At 43.3% G+C, this 19,830-nt stretch overlaps 1 protein-coding gene across 1 annotated transcript in view; it reads left to right on the top strand.

The window, feature by feature from the left end:
• LOC143282685 (iron-sulfur clusters transporter ABCB7, mitochondrial-like) overlaps positions 1-13,238 on the top strand; it is a 43,406-nt gene extending 30,168 nt beyond the window's left edge. Inside the window, exons 12-15 of the mRNA XM_076588364.1 lie at positions 705-834; positions 2,409-2,583; positions 4,051-4,154; positions 6,813-13,238. Of these exons, the coding sequence (XP_076444479.1) occupies positions 705-834; positions 2,409-2,583; positions 4,051-4,154; positions 6,813-7,100 (697 nt within the window). The 3' untranslated portion in view covers positions 7,101-13,238. The remainder of the gene's footprint in view (positions 1-704; positions 835-2,408; positions 2,584-4,050; positions 4,155-6,812) is intronic.
• The last annotated feature ends 6,592 nt before the right edge of the window (positions 13,239-19,830 follow it).

Genomic DNA, 19,830 nt, shown 5'->3' with positions numbered 1-19,830 from the left:
GTTCCTGGCAAGGAGGTGGTGGGTGGGGAGTTGGATTGTTTGTCTGAAGAGTGCTTACAAAAAAAAAAAAAAGATTCTTATAGACGTGTCACACATTCTTTGTGCTTTATGCTTTGTATCTGTGCGTGTTTTTTGTATGTATGCATGTTTGTATGATTGTATAGATGGCTGTTATGAATATGTGAGATTTTAGTGCATGAATTGTGTGAGTGGAGTCTGCACAGTGCATTGAGTTTGGTTACACAAGAGGATGCACTGTAGAACACTTCTTTTTTTCTTGTTTTTTGTTTGTTATTATTGCTGTTATTATTATTATTATTATCATCATCATCATTATTACAGACCTGCCAACTGCTATGTTTGGAGCAGAACATTTGCTCCAGCTGATTGTGATTTTGCCGCGTTGTTGCGCTCATGTAGAAAATGCTGTGATCAGACAAGCAGGATTAGACAATACAGCTGTGTAGAAATGAAGACAAGGACGACAGTGGAATGATTGGGAAAGCAGTGCAGAAAGAACGGTTATGTCAGTGTATCATTGTGTATAATGTGTTTGTGAGGGTCTGCGTGTTAGTTTCACAGAGAGTGAGTGGGAAGGGATGGGGGAAGGGGGATGGGGGGGGTACATTATTATTATTATTTTTTTTTTCCTGTTTGTTATTTTGTGTTATTGTGTACGATAATTTCTGTGTGTATGTTTTCAGGAAGTCCACGATTGTGCGGCTGCTGTACCGTTTCTACGACCCCCAGGCAGGTCGCATCCTGATCAACGGACAAGACATCCGGCATGTGGATCTGGACAGCATGCGGAGAGCAGTAGCCGTGGTCCCGCAGGTCTGTGAAGTGGAGCGGTGGCCTAGCGGTAATGCGCCCCTGACTAGGCAGCCAGTGTCTATGGGTTCGATTCCCACTTCCGGGAGTTCTGCTTCCCTCCCCCCCGCACCCCCCCAGCCCCCTCCACCAGACTTAGTGGTGGTCTGGGCACTAGTCATTTGGATGAGATGATAAACTGAAGTCCTGGTGTGCAACATGCTCTTAGCACTTGTAAAAGAACCCCTTGGTAAGAAAAGGATGGTCCCTGGCAAAATTGTGTAGAAAAAAATCAACTACGAACAGGAAAATAGATACACAGAAAAAAAAGGGTGGCTCTGCACTGCAGTGACACATTCTCCCTGGAGAGAGTAGTACAAATATCACACAGAGAAATCTGTTGTGACAAAATGTTATACACTACAGTGCACTGCGATACAGTACAGTACAACACAACACGACATGACACAGTAAAATGCAGTACAGTGAGACAGTCTGTTCACAGGACACTGTGATTATATGATAATGTTTCTGTTTGTTGTTGCCTTCATATGCTGGGGAAAATTGAATGCTTTCATACATTCACCCACATAACACCTGCATGTAGCCGCCGCCACACACGCACATTCTCTCTGTCTCTCTCTCTCTGACTCTCTCTCTCTGTCTTTCTCTCTCTCACTCTCTCTCTCTGTCTCTCTCTCTCTCTCTCTCTCTCTCTCTGTCTTTCTCTCTCTCACTCTCTCTTTCTCTTACTCTCTCATACACACACACTTTATCAATCTCTCTATCTCTCAGACTCACACACACACACATGCACACACACACACACACACACACACACACACACACACACACTAGACACACTAGACACACCCACACTAGACACACCCAGAACACACAACACATTAACAGAACACACATCACAAACACACAAATTTACACATCCACTCACACTCGCTCACACTCTCACATACTCTCCCCCTCTCTCTGTCTCTTTCACTCCGTCCCCCCCCCCCCCCACCCACCATCCCCCATCTCCCTTTCTCTTTTTGCTTTCTCTTTCACACTTTCTCTCTCACTCACTCAGTATTTCATCTGTATATATCTGTTCCACCAATCTGTCTATTCTGTCTGCCAATCCTTCAGTTTACTCTGTCTACTGATCTATCCATTCTGACTTCTGTTCTGTGAATGTATCTACCTGTCTGTCTTTTAGTACATCTGTTTTATCTATCTGTCTATCTACCAATCTATATATCTATCTTTCTATTAACCAAATTGTCTTGATTCTGTCACTAAATCTGTATATCTACCAGCCTGTCTGTCTATCTTTCTACCAATCTACCTACCTATCTACCTATCTGCCAGTCTGTGTACCTATCAGACTATATACCTATACATCTATCAGTCTACATCTATCATTCTACTAATCTATCTTCCAGTCTACCTACCTATCTGTATGCCAGTCTGTCTTTCTACCCATCTAACCCATTCATCTATCTTTCTCCTAATCTATCTACAAGTCACCCTTCCACTCCATATGCCAATCTATCTTTCTACCACAGCGCGACTGACTGTGGGAGTGGCTGGTTGTGCAGGACTGTGTCTTGTTCCATGACACCGTGTTCCACAACATCCACTACGGCGACCTCTCGCAGCCCCCAGAGCGCGTCTACGAGGCGGCGCAGATGGCGGAAATACACGACGCCATCATGACGCGCTTCCCGCTCAAGTACGACACGCAGGTCGGGGAGCGGGGGCTCAAACTGTCAGGTAGGGACGGGTTTCCCCTCCCGAGGTGAGGGTGTGGGTGATGGGGCAGAGAGTGTGAGGCCATTCCGTGTACTAGGATATACTGTGTGTGACAGTGTACTGTGTGTGATGATGATCTGTGGATACTTACGTCATTGTGTATAAAGGCAGACTGCATGACAGATTGGGTATGGACAGACTGCATGACAGATTGGGTAAGGACAGATTGCATGACAGATTGGGTAAGGACAGATTGCATGACATTGGGTAAGGACAGATTGCATGACAGATTGGGTAAGGACAGATTGCATGACAGATTGGGTAAGGACAGATTACATGACAGATTGGGTAAGGACAGATTACATGACAGATTGGGTAAGGACAGATTGCATGACAGATTGGGTAAGGACATATTACATGACATTGGGTAAGGACAGATTACATGACAGATTGGGTAAGGACAGATTGCATGACAGATTGGGTAAGGACAGACTGCATGACAGATTGGGTAAGGACAGATTGCATGACAGATTGGGTAAGGACAGATTATATAATTGATAAGGACAGACTGCATGACAGATTGGGTAAGGAGAGATTGCATGACAGATTGGGTAAGGACAGATTGCATGACAGATTGGGTAAGGACAGATTGCATGACAGATGGGAAAAGGACAGATTGCATGACACAAGGGAAAAGGACAGGTTGCGTGACAGATTGGATAAGGATAGATTGCATGACAGGTTGGGGAAGGACAGATTGCATGACAGGTTGGGGAAGGACAGATCGCATGACAGGTTGCGGAAGGACAGATAGTTTAACAGATTGGGTAAAGACAGATGGTTTAACAGATTGGGTAAAGACAGATGGTTTAACAGATTGGGTAAAGACAGATGGTTTAACAGATTGGGTAAAGACAGATGGTTTAACAGGTTGGGTAAAGACAGATGGTTTAACAGATTGGGTAAAGACAGATGGTTTAACAGACTGGGTAAAGACAGATGATTTAACAGATTGGGTAAAGACAGATGATTTTGATTGGGTAAAGATGGGTAAAGACAGATGATTTAACAGATTGGGTAAAGACAGATGATTTAACAGATTGGGTAAAGACAGATGGTTTAACAGACTGGGTAAAGACAGATGGTTTAACAGATTGGGTAAAGACAGATGGTTTAACAGACTGGGTAAAGACAGATGATTTAACAGATTGGGTAAAGACAGATGGTTTAACAGACTGGGTAAAGACAGATGATTTAACAGATTGGGGAAGGACAGGCTGGGCAAGGACACATTGGGTGACAATATTTCAGTGTATTCTCGTATGCGTGACTTTGAACTTAGCCCCATCGTTCTCCAGGTCAGGTACTCCTAACCACCAGGCCGACTGTCGCCCCACATGATTACCCCCCTCTCACCACCCACACCCCCTCTTAGAACCCCCCCCCCCCCTCCACCCAGCTGTCAACATTGTGGTTTGTGTGGCACAGGAGGAGAGAAGCAGCGCATTGCCATCGCTCGAGCCATCATGAAGGACACCCCCATCCTTGTGTATGACGAGGCCACCTCCTCCCTCGACACCATCACAGAGCAGGTCAGGGGCCTGTGTGTGTGTGTGTGTGTGGTCTGTGTGTGTGTGTGTGATCTCTGTGTGTGTGTGTGTTTGTGTGTTTTTGTGTGTGTGTGTGTGATCTGTGTGTGTGTGTGTGTGGTCTGTGTGTGTGTGTGTGTGTGTGTGATATCCGTGTGTGTGTGTGTGTGATCTGTGTGTGTTTGTGTGTGTGTGTGTGTGATCTGTGTGTGTGTGTGTGTGTGTGTGTTTGTGTGTGTGTGTGTGTGTGTGATCTGTGTGTGCGTGTGATCTGTGTGTGTGTGTGTGTGTGATCTGTGTGTGTGTGTGTGTGATCTGTGTGTGTGTGTGTGTGTGTGTGTGTGTGATCTGTGTGTGTGTGTGTGTGTGTGATCTGTGTGTGTGTGTGTGTGTGTGTGTGTGTGATCTGTGTGTGGGTGTGTAGGTGGTTGTATAGCAACACAACTCACTTTCTTTCATGAAGCTTGTCTGTGGTTCTGTTGAAATTACTTGCACAATATTCACAGTAGTGATTGCTAATGGATCATTCCTATGAAATGCTGTTCCAACCCAACCCCTGCTCTGCCTCTACCCCTTTTTCAAACAAGACAAAGAAGAAGAAAAAATCCAGACTCAAAATGTTGTACTAAATGTTAATTACTACAGTAGTAACTTACAGTGATAAAAGAAAGCAATGAAAATTAATTATTTTCAGTACAGTGTTTGTTAATTACCATGATGTTACTTTGCATCAGGTTTTTTTGTGTTGAAATGGAGACAGTGTCAAGCAATTACACGCATGCGCAGAGCTAGCCAAACCTTTAACCTTTTTTTTCCTCCACTTCCATCCCTCTCCCTTCTCCCTTCCCCTGGTGATGTTTTTTTGTTTCTTCTTGTTGATTTTTTTTTTTTTTTTTTTTTTTGTAAGTGCTATAATACAAGCTGAAGCAACCTCTAAGTAGTAACCCAGTACTTGAAATAGTTGCTTCAAGTTCAATATAAACAGTGAATTAGAGACATAAAAGAATCATTAATATCCTAAAAACATGTACAGTAAATTCCATATAAAGCTCAGTTTACAAGACCAACAAATGTATACACCCTTAATGCAACAACTCTTACGCTTCGTCACATATAGACAAAAACCCAAGTGAACAACTGAGACAAGAGCTATCACAGTTAACCCGTCGACTACCAACACTTTTTGAGGTCAGCTGTATTCTGTATGTCGAGGGGAAAAAAGCCAGGTCACTACTGTGTACACTGAACGGCTGTAACTTCTCTATTTGTGGGAATTTCTGCATGAAATTACACAGACTGATGCACAACAAGTTCTACTTCCACAAGGAAATAAACCAAAAGGATTCTTGTTGTGGTTTGCTTTGTGAGTTGAGAATCATTTCATGTTAATAGTATTTTGTGAATATTTCTGCAAACAAAACCACACACACTCAACATAGAAACAAACCAAAAAAAAAAAGAAGCAGTAAGCCTCAGTCTCTTCTTCATCATAATTACCTCTGTCCACATCATTCATAATTTCCTCAAGCTCTTCCAGCAATGACAAACGTTGAAAAGGATTGTGAGTCCGACAGTGTCAGGGCGTCACCATTTTGTGGAAAACCAGTTTCGATTCTCGGGGAAAATAAACAATTTTGCGACTCAGAAAGGGGAAGCAGATCTCTTTTAAACTTTTTTTCTGAGCCTATCGACAGGAGTCTGTGGTGCTCCCTCATCTAAAATACACACAAATGTTTAGTTAAATACCTCCATTAATTCAATGGAGATAGGTGTCACAGAATCCACCGAGAGGTCCGTTAATTTAACAGACGTGACAGTAAAGGGGTTAAAATGTGTACACATTGTGTGCAGAACATTGACAGTCAAGGGGTTAAAATGTGTACACATTGTGTGCAGAATATTGAACAGTCAAGGGGTTAAAATATGTACACATTGTGTGCAGAACATTGACAGTCAATGGGTTGAAATGTGTACACATTGTGTGCAGAATATTGAACAGTCAAGGGGTTAAAATATGTACACATTGTGTGCAGAACATTGACAGTCAATGGGTTGAAATGTGTACACATTGTGTGCAAGACATTGACAGTCAGTGGGTTGAAATGTGTACACATTGTGTGCAGAATATTGCAGTCAGTGGGTTGAAATGTGTACACATTGTGTGCAGAATATTGACAGTCAGTGGGTTGAAATGTGTACACATTGTGTGCAGAATATTGACAGTCAGTGGGTTGAAATGTGTACACATTGTGTGCAGAATATTGACAGTGGGTTGAAATGTGTACACATTGTGTGCAGATCACTGACAGTCAAGGAGTTAAAATGTTTACATTGTGTGCAGAATATTGACAGTCAGGGGTTTAAAATGTGTACACATTGTGTGCAAGACATTGACAGTCAGTGGGTTAAAATGAGTACATATTGTGTTTAGGACATTGACAGTCAAGGGGTTAAAATATGTACCACATTGTGTGCAGATCACTGACAGTCAAGGAGTTAAAAATGTGTACACATTGTGTGCAGGACATTGACAGTCAAGGGGTTAAAATATGTACCACATTGTGTGCAGATCACTGACAGTCAAGGAGTTAAAAATGTGTACACATTGTGTGCAGGACATTGACAGTCAAGGGGTTAAAATATCTACCACATTGTGTGCAGAATATCCTTCAGGCACTGAGGCGAGTGACCAAAGGGCGGACGACCATCGTCATCGCCCATCGTCTGTCCACAGTGGTGGACGCCGACGAGATCCTGGTGCTGTCTGAGGGCCAGGTGGCAGAGCGAGGCACCCACCACTCCCTGATGGCCAACCCCCTCAGCACCTACTACGAGCTGTGGCACAAGCAGAGCGCTGCGCCAGACTTGAAAGACCTGCCAGGCACCGGAGGCAGCAATGGGGAGGAGGTGGTGATCGATGAGAAAAATTCCATACCTCACTCGCATTGAGGTGGTAGAGTGTTAGGATTTTTATATATATATATATTTTTTTTAAAGTACCACAGGGGATTTTTTGGGTGGTCTGGACATACACACACACAAAAAAAAGAAAGAAAGAAAACCAGTGTTTCAGTCTTGATGTACAAAGGGAAAAAAAACACAACAAAAACACCCAACCCAGGGCATTTTAATGTGAATGATGTGAGTGTGTTGTGGATGATTGTGTGGAAGGAAAAGAAAGTATCCAAAAGAATGTTGTGATAAATTTGGATGGTAGCTCCTTCCGTGGTGATATTGTCTTTGTGAATAATGTGGATGGGGTTTGTGTGTGTGTGTGTGTGTGTTTGTGTGTGTGTGTGTGTGTGTGTGTGTGTGTGTTCATCCTGTTTCCAGCACATCTTTAATGAATAACCCCAAGGTAGACTGGAATTTCTCATTTTGAGAGCTCTGAGCAGAGAGTCAGAACCATTCTTAATCATTTTATGCTGTCCAGTGTTTTGGTATTAAGAGACTGTTTACACATTTAACAGTTATGTAATCTATATTATTATTTATACTTGCTCATGATTTTTTTTTTCTCTTTTATTTACTTCTGTTATCAGCTTATGGCTGACCCAAAAACAAAACAAAAAAGAGAGAGAGATTTGATTTTTTTTAAATTAGAAGATTGATCAACTAAGTGGAGACCAACTTCACCAAAACAAGTTAGATGATAGTGATGACTTTAAGACTGTCACTATGTTGTTTCCAAGGAGGAAGGTGGCAGAATGGTTAAGACGCTCAGCTGCCAATACAGAGAGTCCGTGAGGGTGTGGGTTCGAATCCCGCTCTCGCCCTTTCTCCTAAGTTTGACTGGAAAATCAAACTGAGCGTCTAGTCTTTCGGATGAGACGATAAACCGAGGTCCCGTGTGCAGCATGCACTTGGCGCACTGAAAAAGAACCCATGGCAACGAGAGTGTTGTCCTCTGGCGAAATTACGTAAAATGAAATCCACTTTCATAGGTACACAAATATGTAAGCATGCACTCAAGGCCTGACTAAGCGCGTTGGGTTATGCTGCTGGTCAGGCATCTGCTCAACAGATGTGGTGTAGCGTGTATGGATTTGTCCGAACGCAGTGACGCCTCCTTGAGAAAGTGAAACTGAAACTGAAACTGTTTCCAAAGATGTCAGCAATAGAGACAACATTCTTGGCCTTCAGATCCTCTGCAGTTTAGATTTAAATGGTTATAGCAACTTGCGTTAGCATGAATGTGTGGGCAAGAAGTTTGATTCTTTCACATGATGGTATTTCTTGAGTGACAGGTATGTGCATACCAACATCCTTTTCACAGTGTTTGGACACAAAAATGATAGAATAGAATTAGTTTTCAGAACACTCAGCTTCTTCTTCTTCTTCTCTTCTTTCCGTTACACGACCAACATCGACTTGCCTATGACTCTGTCGTGGTTCATGCATGCTGGGTATTTTCATGTCTCTATAACCCACCGAACACTGACATGGGTTACAGTATCTTTAACGTGCGTATTTGATCTTCTGCGTGCGTATACACATGAAGGGGGTTCAGGCACTAGCAGGTCTGCACGTATGTTGACCTGGGAGATCGGAAAAATCTCCACCCTTTACCCACCAGATTGAGAGTCCCAACGCTTAAACCTCTGGCTATTGCGCCAAAGAATATTATCTTTTGAGAATTGATCTGTTGTACCAATGCCCATGTGCCAGTGTTCAGACAACAGTTTGAAATGCTCAGCATATGCAGTATAGTGTCAAAGGACTTTTGTTTCCAGTGATGTTAACTGAGTGGCAGGGGATGGACATGTAGGGGTGGCTGTGTTCAGAGTGTTTCAGCCTGAAGCAGAACCATGGTCACCGAGCTTGAAAGAAGGCAGTATTGCAGGATTAGTGTCAAAACCCATACTTTATTTGATTTCAGTGTGAAATATGATGTCAGTGTAAGTTTGAGGCCCTTGGGTTTGGAATGACCAGAGCAGATGTTTTACTGTGGTTTGTTAGTGATGAGTATGTGCGAGTGAAAGAGAGGGAGAGATAGAGAGACAGAGAGGTTCTGAAAGCCACCCCAGTATCATGACCTGTATCAAGAGTTCTTTTTTATGATGAGTGTGTTCTTGGTGAGAATGTGTCAGAATGATATTTTTGTGATTTTGAAGTTGATATCTTATTCAATCAGTCTCACCATAGTTGTGCATAGCGTGTATTGTTGTTTTGTTTTGTTGTTATTCTTTTGATCTTGAGGATCCACATGGTGTTTTGATGGTCAGAGAGCAGAAAGTCTCTCAGAATGTGGTTGTCATGTCCAGTCCCACTCACAGCTATTTACAGGAATAGACTTATTATGGTTTACAGGTTGTAAAACATCAGTCCACTTGCTTTTGACAAATGCTTTGACTGCATCTTGTCCTCATACTCACATGCAAAGCACATGTGCACCAAACATCACAGCAAATCAGTTCATGCCTTGAGGTTGAAACACATTGTGCACTGTTTCAGTGCCTTTCAAATGGAGACTGTTCACTTGCAGGCAGCATTAAAAGTTGTTGGTTGTACGAATCACCAAGCACACTGCACTGTAAGGCATAACAATAGTGATTCACTCAGAGTGTGTTATGAGAAGCGTGGACAGACATGACTGATGTTTAAAGAAGACGAAGAACAGAAGCTGAGACAGAATGTGCTGTTCTTTCCGCCAGTCAGTCCTGAAAGGGATGTCTGTTTTGTCATAAACCCATACAGTGGTCCCTATGGGTGAAAAATGTTTTACTGCACAACTCTGATGTCTAATTAATTAAGAATCAATTTATTATTAATCTTTTTAGTTATCATGGTGAATGTAAACATGACAAAACAGAACAAAACAGAAATTTATCAAATAAAAGTTCAATCCAGACCTCAAACACAAAATGAGCCCTGGCAAACTTAACTGCAGACAGTGTGGAATTTAATGACCAGTCATTCCGGGCTGAAGTTCTGGGCTTTACCTTGAAAATCAGGCCCCACCCATAGACTTAGTAATAGATGAACTGAACCATCCTGTAGCTGACTGCACAATACTTTGCAGTGAGCGTTTGTGGCATTGCACATAGCAGACCACCAGGCTTCATGCCGTAGTGGGGATTAGTTCTTTATTTCTGTTCACGCAATGTGGTTTCCTTCCTGCATACATGGGAACCTGATCAGTGACAAAATGTCCCAGCCACAGCTGGGGCCAACCACTCAAGCCTCTAGTCTGCAGTATAAATGCCCTGTTCACCATTGCTCTCTTTGTGTCTGCCTTTTTGTCTTCCTTCACTGTTGTCCGTTTTTTCTGCCTTCCCAGTCCATTCCCCTTTCTTTCTGGCAAGCCTCGGCATGTTTTTTTTCTTTTTCTTTTTTCTGCAGTCTGCAATGCACTGCCTGCTTTTTCTTTTTCTTTTCTTTTTTTGCAAACTAGGACATGGGCATTGTTTTGATTTTCTAGTGAGTGAGTGTTCAAAAAGGTTGTGGTTGTTTTTGAATATTTTATGAACATAAGATTATAGTATATCCATGAGATGCCTTATGTGGTTGATTGAGCATGTACCTATGGATAGTTTGAAGGTGTTAACTGCAATAAGATCCCTCAAAGGCATTAGATTCTTTGTGTAGGGCTTGCATGTGCGTGTGTTAGTGAGATGTGCTTGGGAAAATGTGTTCTCCTGATCCTCTCTCCTTTCTTCATCTGCACGTCAGAATAGTGAGATCAGTGAGGGAATGCAGTGTCGATTTCTTTTGGTTTAGATTTCATGATTTTATTCCAATCATGTATCCTTAACTGGTGTCATATGATCAGAATGACTGAGAGTGTGCTTAAAATAGCTGCATTGTCTATCATCAATGATTGAATACTTTCTGGCCTATATAGCGCAAGATTTCCACTCAATTCTGGCCCCTGTATCTTATGCACCCTTTGTCTGAAAACTAAATTCTGACTGCCGTACCTCTCACAACAAATGCAATGTTTTACTCCATACTTGATCACAATAAACACACAGAATCACTCGGTACAGTAACATTGATAGAAAAATCAGAAAGGTTAACTGATTGCCTTCATCTCTTTGAACATGCACAGCCAAATGGTGGTCAGGCCTGCAAGCAGAACTGGCAGACTGGACACTGACTGAATGAACAAGTTTTGTTGTTGTTTTCTTTGCTGCCCCTTCATCTGCACTGTTTTAGTGGAATCATTCCTATGCCACTCCAGTCTTCCATACACAGCCACACCTGGGTTCATATGTCAGTCTCAGTGCAGGCAGTCCACAGGGAACTATCAAGGGGCACTCACCAGAGGGGACATATACTGCTGCCGAGTTACTTCAGTGGTGTTCAGTAGTGCCTGTTTTGACATTCAAAGCCCCATACTGACAACTATCATTTGTCGTGGAGCCAGACACCCGAAGTTGAGACCACCACCACGTCCCTCCAACGACAGTCCCTCATGCATCTTTTGACACCGAGGACCTTGACTGGACTCCCCCTAAGAGGAGAGGGATGGAAACTGGCGTCACCATGAGAGCAGAGCATGGAAGGTCACATATTTTGGGACATAAACATTTCTATATTCATGATGAACAAAGAGGAGGATAATAATGATACTGCTATGGAGGTCCATGTAGGTTTGGGACAGTGTGACAAGGCTGTACTCTATGCTTCCTTTCATAATATATCCCAGAGTTAGCCAGGCTCAAGAGATAACAGACGCAGTGTTGGTCCCAAAGATGCATTGTGGTGGATGACACTGTGTGGTCCCAGTCTTCCCATTTAACTCATTCAGCCCCTTGCCTCAGCATTGCCCTGACGTGGAAACTAATTTCATTAACATGTACACAGCATTGCCCTGACATGGAAACTAATTTCATTAACATGTACACAGCATTGCCCTGACGTGGAAACTAATTTCATTAACATGTACACTACATATACGTAAACCACAAGCAAAGGATAGTAACTAAAGTAGTATTTCTGGTTGTGTCCCCACGTCAGATTGGAGGAAAAGCCAGTCAGTTTCAGTATGTTTTCTTTGTTTTTTCTGCATCAGTATGGCAGGGGAACCTGCCAAGGCAGTAAACTCCCTAGGGTTGAATGGGTAAAGCCCATTGCACAACTCAGCTCTGGCTTAGAGCTGGCCACAAGCAGGAAAAAAAAAAACTGCTGGAAATTAAAACCTACATCTACCATTAATGCATTGTACAGCTGCCTACATGGCTGGGTAAAAACGGTCATGCACATAAAAAGCCCGCTCATGTACATTCAAGTGAATGTGGGGTTGCAGCCCATGAACGACGAATAAACCTACATCTGCCCAGCTGTCAGTAAGCAGTACTGATCATTTCAGCACAGCAGCTTGTCCTGATTCACCAAGTTAATGCTTGACAACAGTGAAAGTTTGAAAGCTTCAGAATCATTGGAACTGTACTAGCTGATGACAGAGCAGATGAACAGAGCTGAGTCAACGAGCAGCATAAAATGATGTCATTACTCATAACACAACATCCAGAGTCAACAGAACACCCATTCTACACCAGTCATTTTGAAGGACTTTCACTTATTCAGTTCTAGGGATTTTCAGCTGATGTGGCGTATTGGCTGTGTGCACTTCTTGCATGATGTGATCACCTTATGTGTTCAAAATCACCCTTTTCTTTAAATTCAGGGGGGGTGCCTTATATACTGTGTCACCTTATAGGCTGGAAATCATGGTATTAATCCACCAATGTAGCTGACTGCTACATAGCCAGCAGTATTGAACTCAAACTGCAGGTTGTTTTTATTTTTGTTTTGTTTTGTTTTTTAATCCCTGTTTCCCTGTCTGTTTACCCAGTGGTGCCATCTTCCAGACAACAGAAAACACTCCTTGCAGCCATTCAGTCTAGTGATCACACAGTCAGGTTTGGTTCTTCAGTGTCAAACCCTAACCTGGCATTGTTCAGGGTTACAAAGATAAGAAAATCAAAAGAGTGATGTATCTTTTTCAATTCTCAAAATAAGCAGTGTCATGTTGTCCATGGTATTAATTAGAAACTATGTTTTGTTCACGTACGTTTTGTATTCTCAGCATAAACAGTGTCTTATAGTCCTTGGTATTGATTAAAAACTATGTTTTATTTTCCTAAGCGTTGTACCACTGCCATGTTTGTGTGACTGCTGTTCGGTTTGAAAAAGACTAAATGGACTTTGTTGTTGAAAAAAGAAGTCAGCATTTCCAAAGGATTGAAATATTATTTATTTTGACATTGGAATTGATTGTAACTGACCAGTGTTAATGCTGCAGAAATCAGTTGTGATTGCCAGAAGTTTGTGTGAAACTGTTGTAAACATTATGAATAGTACTGCGTTTTCAACATCTTGCCACAGTGACAATCACATGGACTTTTTTTTCCGAAAGCCTGCTTTTTTTTTTTTTGTAAGTAGCTCAGCCTTTCAGACATTGACTGCATTACTGTGTTATTGCTGGCAAAATATCTTTATTGAGCATGTACAGCATAATTATGTTCAACTCCTTGACCTGATGTGAATTTGTTAACTGCATAGCGTATCTATATGTCCATATGTCTGTGATGGTGATATTCCAGCATTCCCCCCCACCCCCCAAGTCTCATTGTTGCCATTTCAAATTTACAACCATTTCTGTCAGAAAACATGAATAATCAAGTCAGTGATCTCTCACTAAGTAGTTGTTCATCCCTTGATTTTCTGTCATCCACTTGCAGTTTTATTTAATTTCTCCTTCCATCAGTGACATATGGTTCATAGTAGCGTCACTTTCACACACAAGAAAACGGAGAAAAGGTCAAGTTTATTTCATTTCATCCAGATAGATGGCAGACACACTGAAGCAAAGTTTTATGATGCTGACAAACTTGGGCATCTTGGAATATGTTGAAACTGCCCCTCAGGTGTAGAAACAAACTTAAAGCAGTAAGCCAACACAGCCATTCTTTTTCTTACCATGTCAAACTCGAATGCCCGCCCGTCCGTCCCCGCGTCTCCGCCGTGGTTCTCATGGGGCATTTTTGTTCATGGCCACGGAATGATTAAGCGCTTATAGTTTTTAGAGGCGTTTGATTGGCTGAGAGCGGGTGGGCCCGTCTTTTCACTGTTAGCCGCGCGAAATTTGGCCAAGCAGAGCAAACCAATAGGCCTAGTTTGCATCAGTTTGACATGGTAAGTATATTTAACACCAAACATGGAGTATAATACAAACTCCTCCTCTTATTAATCCACACATTTTTTAAAACTCTTCCTTTCTCAATGTCTGCAATGTTGGTAAGAATGTTCAATTACCAAGTCCAGAGAAAGAAAAATATTCAAGACCTTCCAGAAAAAAAAAACAGAGGTGAATAGACCAGCAAGGCAGAGATTTAGAAAGGAAGACACGACAAAGATTAATGGTGGGGAGGTTGGGGGGGGGGGGGTGAAAGAACAAAAGCAGAGACAAAGTAACAGAACAGAGCAAATTTCAAGCACAGAATTTCCAGATGGGCTAACCACATATAACTGACAGACCCCCCCCACCCCCCACCCCCACGCATCCCCATGAAGAGACAGTAGGGGGGGGGGGGGGGAGCATCAGGAACAGACGTGTTCAGGAACATAGTAGTGCTCCATCCAGGGAGAAGTACTGAATGACTCCACCCCCCCACCCCTTAGCATCCCTATGAAGAGACAGTAGAGGGGGGGAGGGGGGGAGCATCAGGAACAGACGTGTTCAGGGACGTACATTGTTGTGCTCCATCCAGAGAGAAGTACTGAATGAAGCTCAACCCAACCCACATGGTACGGACAGACAGTTCTTGAGAGGTGGGAAATCCTCAGTCCATGAGTGCCCTGGGTCTGTCTCTGACAGTGAGGAAGGGCAGGGCAGGTGGTCAATGGCAGCTGAGGCTGAAACGTCCTTGCTGCTAAGAAAAGAAGGGATTGGCTGGAAGACACTGAGCATGGGGAGCAGATGTCACACAAAGTAACAAAGACACCGTGCAAGGGGAGCAGATGTCACACAAAGTAACAAAGACACAGTGCAAGGGGAGCAGATGTCACACAAAGTAACAAAGACACTGATCATGGGGAGCAGATGTCACACAAAGTAACAAAGACACTGAGCACAGGAAGCAGATCAGACTCTTGACAATCAAGTCACTCAGCAGATGTCACACAAAGTAACGAAGACACCGTGCAAGGGGAGCAGATGTCACACAAAGTAACAAAGACACCGTGCAAGGGGAGCAGATGTCACACAAAGTAACAAAGACACCGTGCAAGGGGAGCAGATGTCACACAAAGTAACAAAGACACCGTGCAAGGGGAGCAGATGTCACACAAAGTAACAAAGACACCGTGCAAGGGGAGCAGATGTCACACAAAGTAACAAAGACACCGTGCAAGGGGAGCAGATGTCACACAAAGTAACAAAGACACAGTGCAAGGGGAGCAGATGTCACACAAAGCAACAAAGACACCGTGCAAGGGGAGCAGATGTCACACAAAGTAACACACAGCACAGAGAAGAGATCAGATACTGTCCTACAAGACACTGAGCAGCAGACCAGACACTGAGCAGCAGATGAGACTGCTGAGCAACAGACCAGACACTGAGCACGAAAGTGGGTGACTGGTACTCTGGTCACCTCCACCCCCACCCCTCCTGACCAGCGATCTCACACCGGTCCTGGTCATGGGCAGTGTCTGCCGTGCTGCGCCGGTCACCCTGTGTGCAGGTCTTCCTCTGACAACCCTTGCAATGGGAACCAAGGAGAGCAGCATCCAGACAGGGACCTCACACATGGCTGAGTGACAGGGAACCTGCCCCCTCCCTCTGCTCCCCATCACACACACACACACACACACACACACTGACTGGGATTATCATTAAAAACTTGCTAAATGAGAATCCTATCAACACACACACACACACACACATTGTACTTCTGTATAAAAAAAAAGGTGTTTTTTTTTTAATTTTTATTTTTTTTAAAGTCTGGAAACAAGGTAGACAGGAATGAATTTTATACTTATACAGAGAAAAAAAGAAGATGAAAAGAGCGATAATCATAATGCATCAACTTCATGATGACAAAATCTCTCTTCACGAGAGTTAAGAACATGCAGGCATGACAGTTGTATCACCATAGCGACAGACAATTAGCAATACATCATGTGTATCGTATATGAATATGTAGCATGGCTGTGTATGAATGGACTTCGGTTGGGGAAGGTTAAAACAGCTGAAGGCCCCACTTTCCAATGCCTAGTTCTAGATACAGTGTAAAACGCTGTGGAACCTTTAACCTTTGACATTGGCTGTGACAGTGACACCTAACCCCTCAAGGTCGGTAACAATGTCTGAGAGGCAGGAGCAAGAAGCGAGCCCAAACAGCACTATACAGTTCGAAACAGCCATCACTTGCTATGCACTGCTAACCTCCCCTCTGGAGGAACAAAATGGCTAGCATGAGTGTAAATGAGACTTTTAAACACTACCCCACTCCTACCCCCCAATCCACCCACCCCCCTCACCCCCTTCCAACCCATAGTAGTATCAAATGCAATAGGTGCAGCATCTACAGCACTACTTGCATGTTGTGTAAATAACACAAGGGTTGACCATTTTCTGTGGAGTTATACATGCTAAGGTTTCTGGAAATAAGTGGAACAGATGTTTAATGAAAAATGTGTAAATTCAAGTAATATAACAATTCCAAAATGCACCGAGTTGTTTGGTGTTGATGAAACCATGAAAACAATTTTCTTTTTATTCTGAGTTGTTCATAATATTAACAAAAGCCGCACTGGAAAGAGTATATCAAATGTATACGCATTTCAAAGGCATCTAAACACCCGTTTTGAAACTGAACAAGATACCTGAAAGTTGTCCATTTTTAGTACTGAATTTGGGATGTTAAAAATTGGTATTTTCAATATGCGTATGTGTAATGCGTGTCTGTATGAGTGAATTTTTTTCTATTGTTTCTCAATGCACATGGAACAAATACTAATGATAAAAAAACCAAGCTTTAAAGAAAAGGCACCAGCAAGCATTTCATGCAAGAAAAGGAACAGAAAGAGTCCCCATGGATCACACAGTGACAAGGAAGTGCACTTGTATCTGCAGTTACCACCATTAGTTGTAATTCACAAGCAGAGACCAAGACCAGTTCCTGATGCATAATTCTATCTCCATTTACCAACATTCACAAGCATGGATCGAAATGAATACATGGTACATAATATATGATTGTTCCATTCACATAAGTAAACACTTTACAAATGGAGTGGAATGTCGAAAATTATAGGAAAAGACAAATAACGCCATTTGGGAAAGGTGCAATAAAGAAATACTGTGTCTGGAATGGCGGTCACTGTTGTTTTCAGTGAACATTTGACCGCTGACATTGTTGCTTATACTCCAGCCAACCACACAGGAGGACCATATCATGGTTGTCCAACTGGTGTTAAACACAAAGCTCTGTCACATCTATAAAAATAAAAAAATCAACAACTGCAAAACACTGCAATTCATGAGGTATTATCCTAACTCCTTAATGCAGATGAGACAGGGCTGTGCTCAGGACGTCGGCCCTCCTGTTTAATTTATCATCCCCAGTCCCCAGAATACAAAAAAAAAAAAAAGTTAAGAAAAAGAAAATAATACTTCAGACCAACACAGACACACACACACAAATTCAGAAGCCACACAGGCAAAGAATGGACAGTTAGTGTCCATCCCAGAGTTTACAACCTCACTACCTTTTCACGAGAGCAGAACAGCTCAGGTAGCAGATCACTGACTGTGGAAAAGAGAAAATAAATGCAAACGCTTGCTAGAAGAAAAAAAATGGGGGTGGGGGAGGTGGGGGGGTGGACTAGAGAGGCAGAAGAAGCTGACAACATGGAAAGAAGAAAGAAAGAAAAAGAGCAATAAAAAAAAAAAAAAAAAAAAATTAAAAAAAGAAATTTCTGGCACTTAAATTTCCAGAGTTCAGAGAGCAGGAAACAGATCCAACTTGTACAGACTATGATGAGCTTGCTCAGCTTCCTGGAGTTAATGATTATATCACCTGAACCTCATCAAACAACAAAAAATTAAGTGAGTGAGGTGGTGGGGGAGGGGGTGCAGTGGGTAGGGAATCTCTCACATGATTTAAGTGCTTTCTCTTCAACCCTTGCTTTTTTCCCCCCCCAATAGTCATTTTAGCTATTTGTTTATATGGCTGCATTTTATTTTTATTTTTGTTTACTGTGTTCATGTGTATAAAAAAAAAATGTATATGTGTGTGTGTGAAGGTGTGGGTGTGTGTAAATGGTCTATGCATTGGTCTATTCATAGATCTGTCATTTGGTTTCTTTCAGAAAAAAAAACCAACTGAAAAAATCTTTTCAAATATCTAAATATAGAGTCACACTCTCTCACACTCCCCTGCTCTCTCTCTCTCTCTGTCTCTGTCTAGTGTTCATTATCTGTTCATGCCACATCGTAAATTAATAAAATTTCCTGTGCCCTTGTCAGCAGTGAAGTGTGTGCATTTGTTGTTGTTGTTTTTTTAGGGAAACAACACATGGCACGATCTGGATGCAATCAATTCTGCAAGCACACTGATTTTCCCAAGCAAAAAAAGAAAAAGAAAAATCAATTACCAGTAAATAATTAATACATGGACTATGGATCACTGATTTTCTACTCTCCCCACACCTCCCTTTCTTTCCCCCCATCTTCCCCCACCCCTCTGCCAACACCTCTCTTCCCCTTTCCCCTGAATCCTTCCCTTTCCCCTGTATCCCCCCCTTTCCCCTGTATCCCCCCCTTTCCCCTGTATCCCCCCCTTTCCCCTGTATCCCCCCCTTTCCCCTGTATCCTGCCCTTTCCCCTGAATCCTCCCCTTTCCCCTGTATCCCCCCCTTTCCCCTGAATCCTCCCCTTTCCCCTGTATCCCCCCCTTTCCCCTGTATCCTCCCCTTTCCCCTGTATCCCCCCCTTTCCCCTGTATCCCCCCCTTTCCCCTGTATCCCCCCCTTTCCCCTAATCCTCCCCTTTCCCCTGAATCCTTCCTTCTCCCCTGTATCCCCCCCTTTCCCCTGTATCCCCCCCTTTCCCCTGTATCCTACCCTTTCCCCTGTATCCCCCCCTTTCCCCTGTATCCCCCCCTTTCCCCTGAATCCTTCCTTCTCCCCTGAATCCTCCCCTTTCCCCTGTATCCTACCCTTTCCCCTGTACCCCCCCCCCTTTCCCCTGTATCCCCCCATTCCCCTGAATCCTGCCCTTTCCCCTGAATCCTCCCTTTCCCCTGTATCCCCCCCTTTCCCCTGTATCCCCCCTTCCCCTGAATCCTGCCCTTTCCCGTGAATCCCCCCCCTTTCCCCTGTATCCCCCCCTTTCCCCTGAATCCTTCCTTCTCCCCTGTATCCCCCCCTTTCCCCTGAATCCTTCCCTTTCCCCTGTATCCCCCCCTTTCCCCTGAATCCTCCCTTTCCCCTGTATCCCCCCCTTTCCCCTGAATCCTCCCTTTCCCCTGTATCCCCCCCTTTCCCCTGTATCCCCCCCTTTCCCCTGAATCCTCCCTTTCCCCTGTATCCCCCCCCTTTCCCCTGAATCCTCCCTTTCCCCTGTATCCCCCCCTTTCCCCTGTATCCCCCCCTTTCCCCTGTATCCCCCCTTTCCCCTGAATCATCCCCCCCTTTCCCCTGTATCCCCCCCTTTCCCCTGAAT

Source organism: Babylonia areolata, chromosome 6, assembly GCF_041734735.1.
Source record: "Babylonia areolata isolate BAREFJ2019XMU chromosome 6, ASM4173473v1, whole genome shotgun sequence".
In the NCBI taxonomy this organism is placed as follows: Eukaryota; Metazoa; Mollusca; class Gastropoda; order Neogastropoda; family Buccinidae; genus Babylonia; species Babylonia areolata.
The sequence above is the reverse complement of the archived record's forward strand: the minus strand, read 5'-3'. Positions and strand labels throughout refer to the sequence as shown.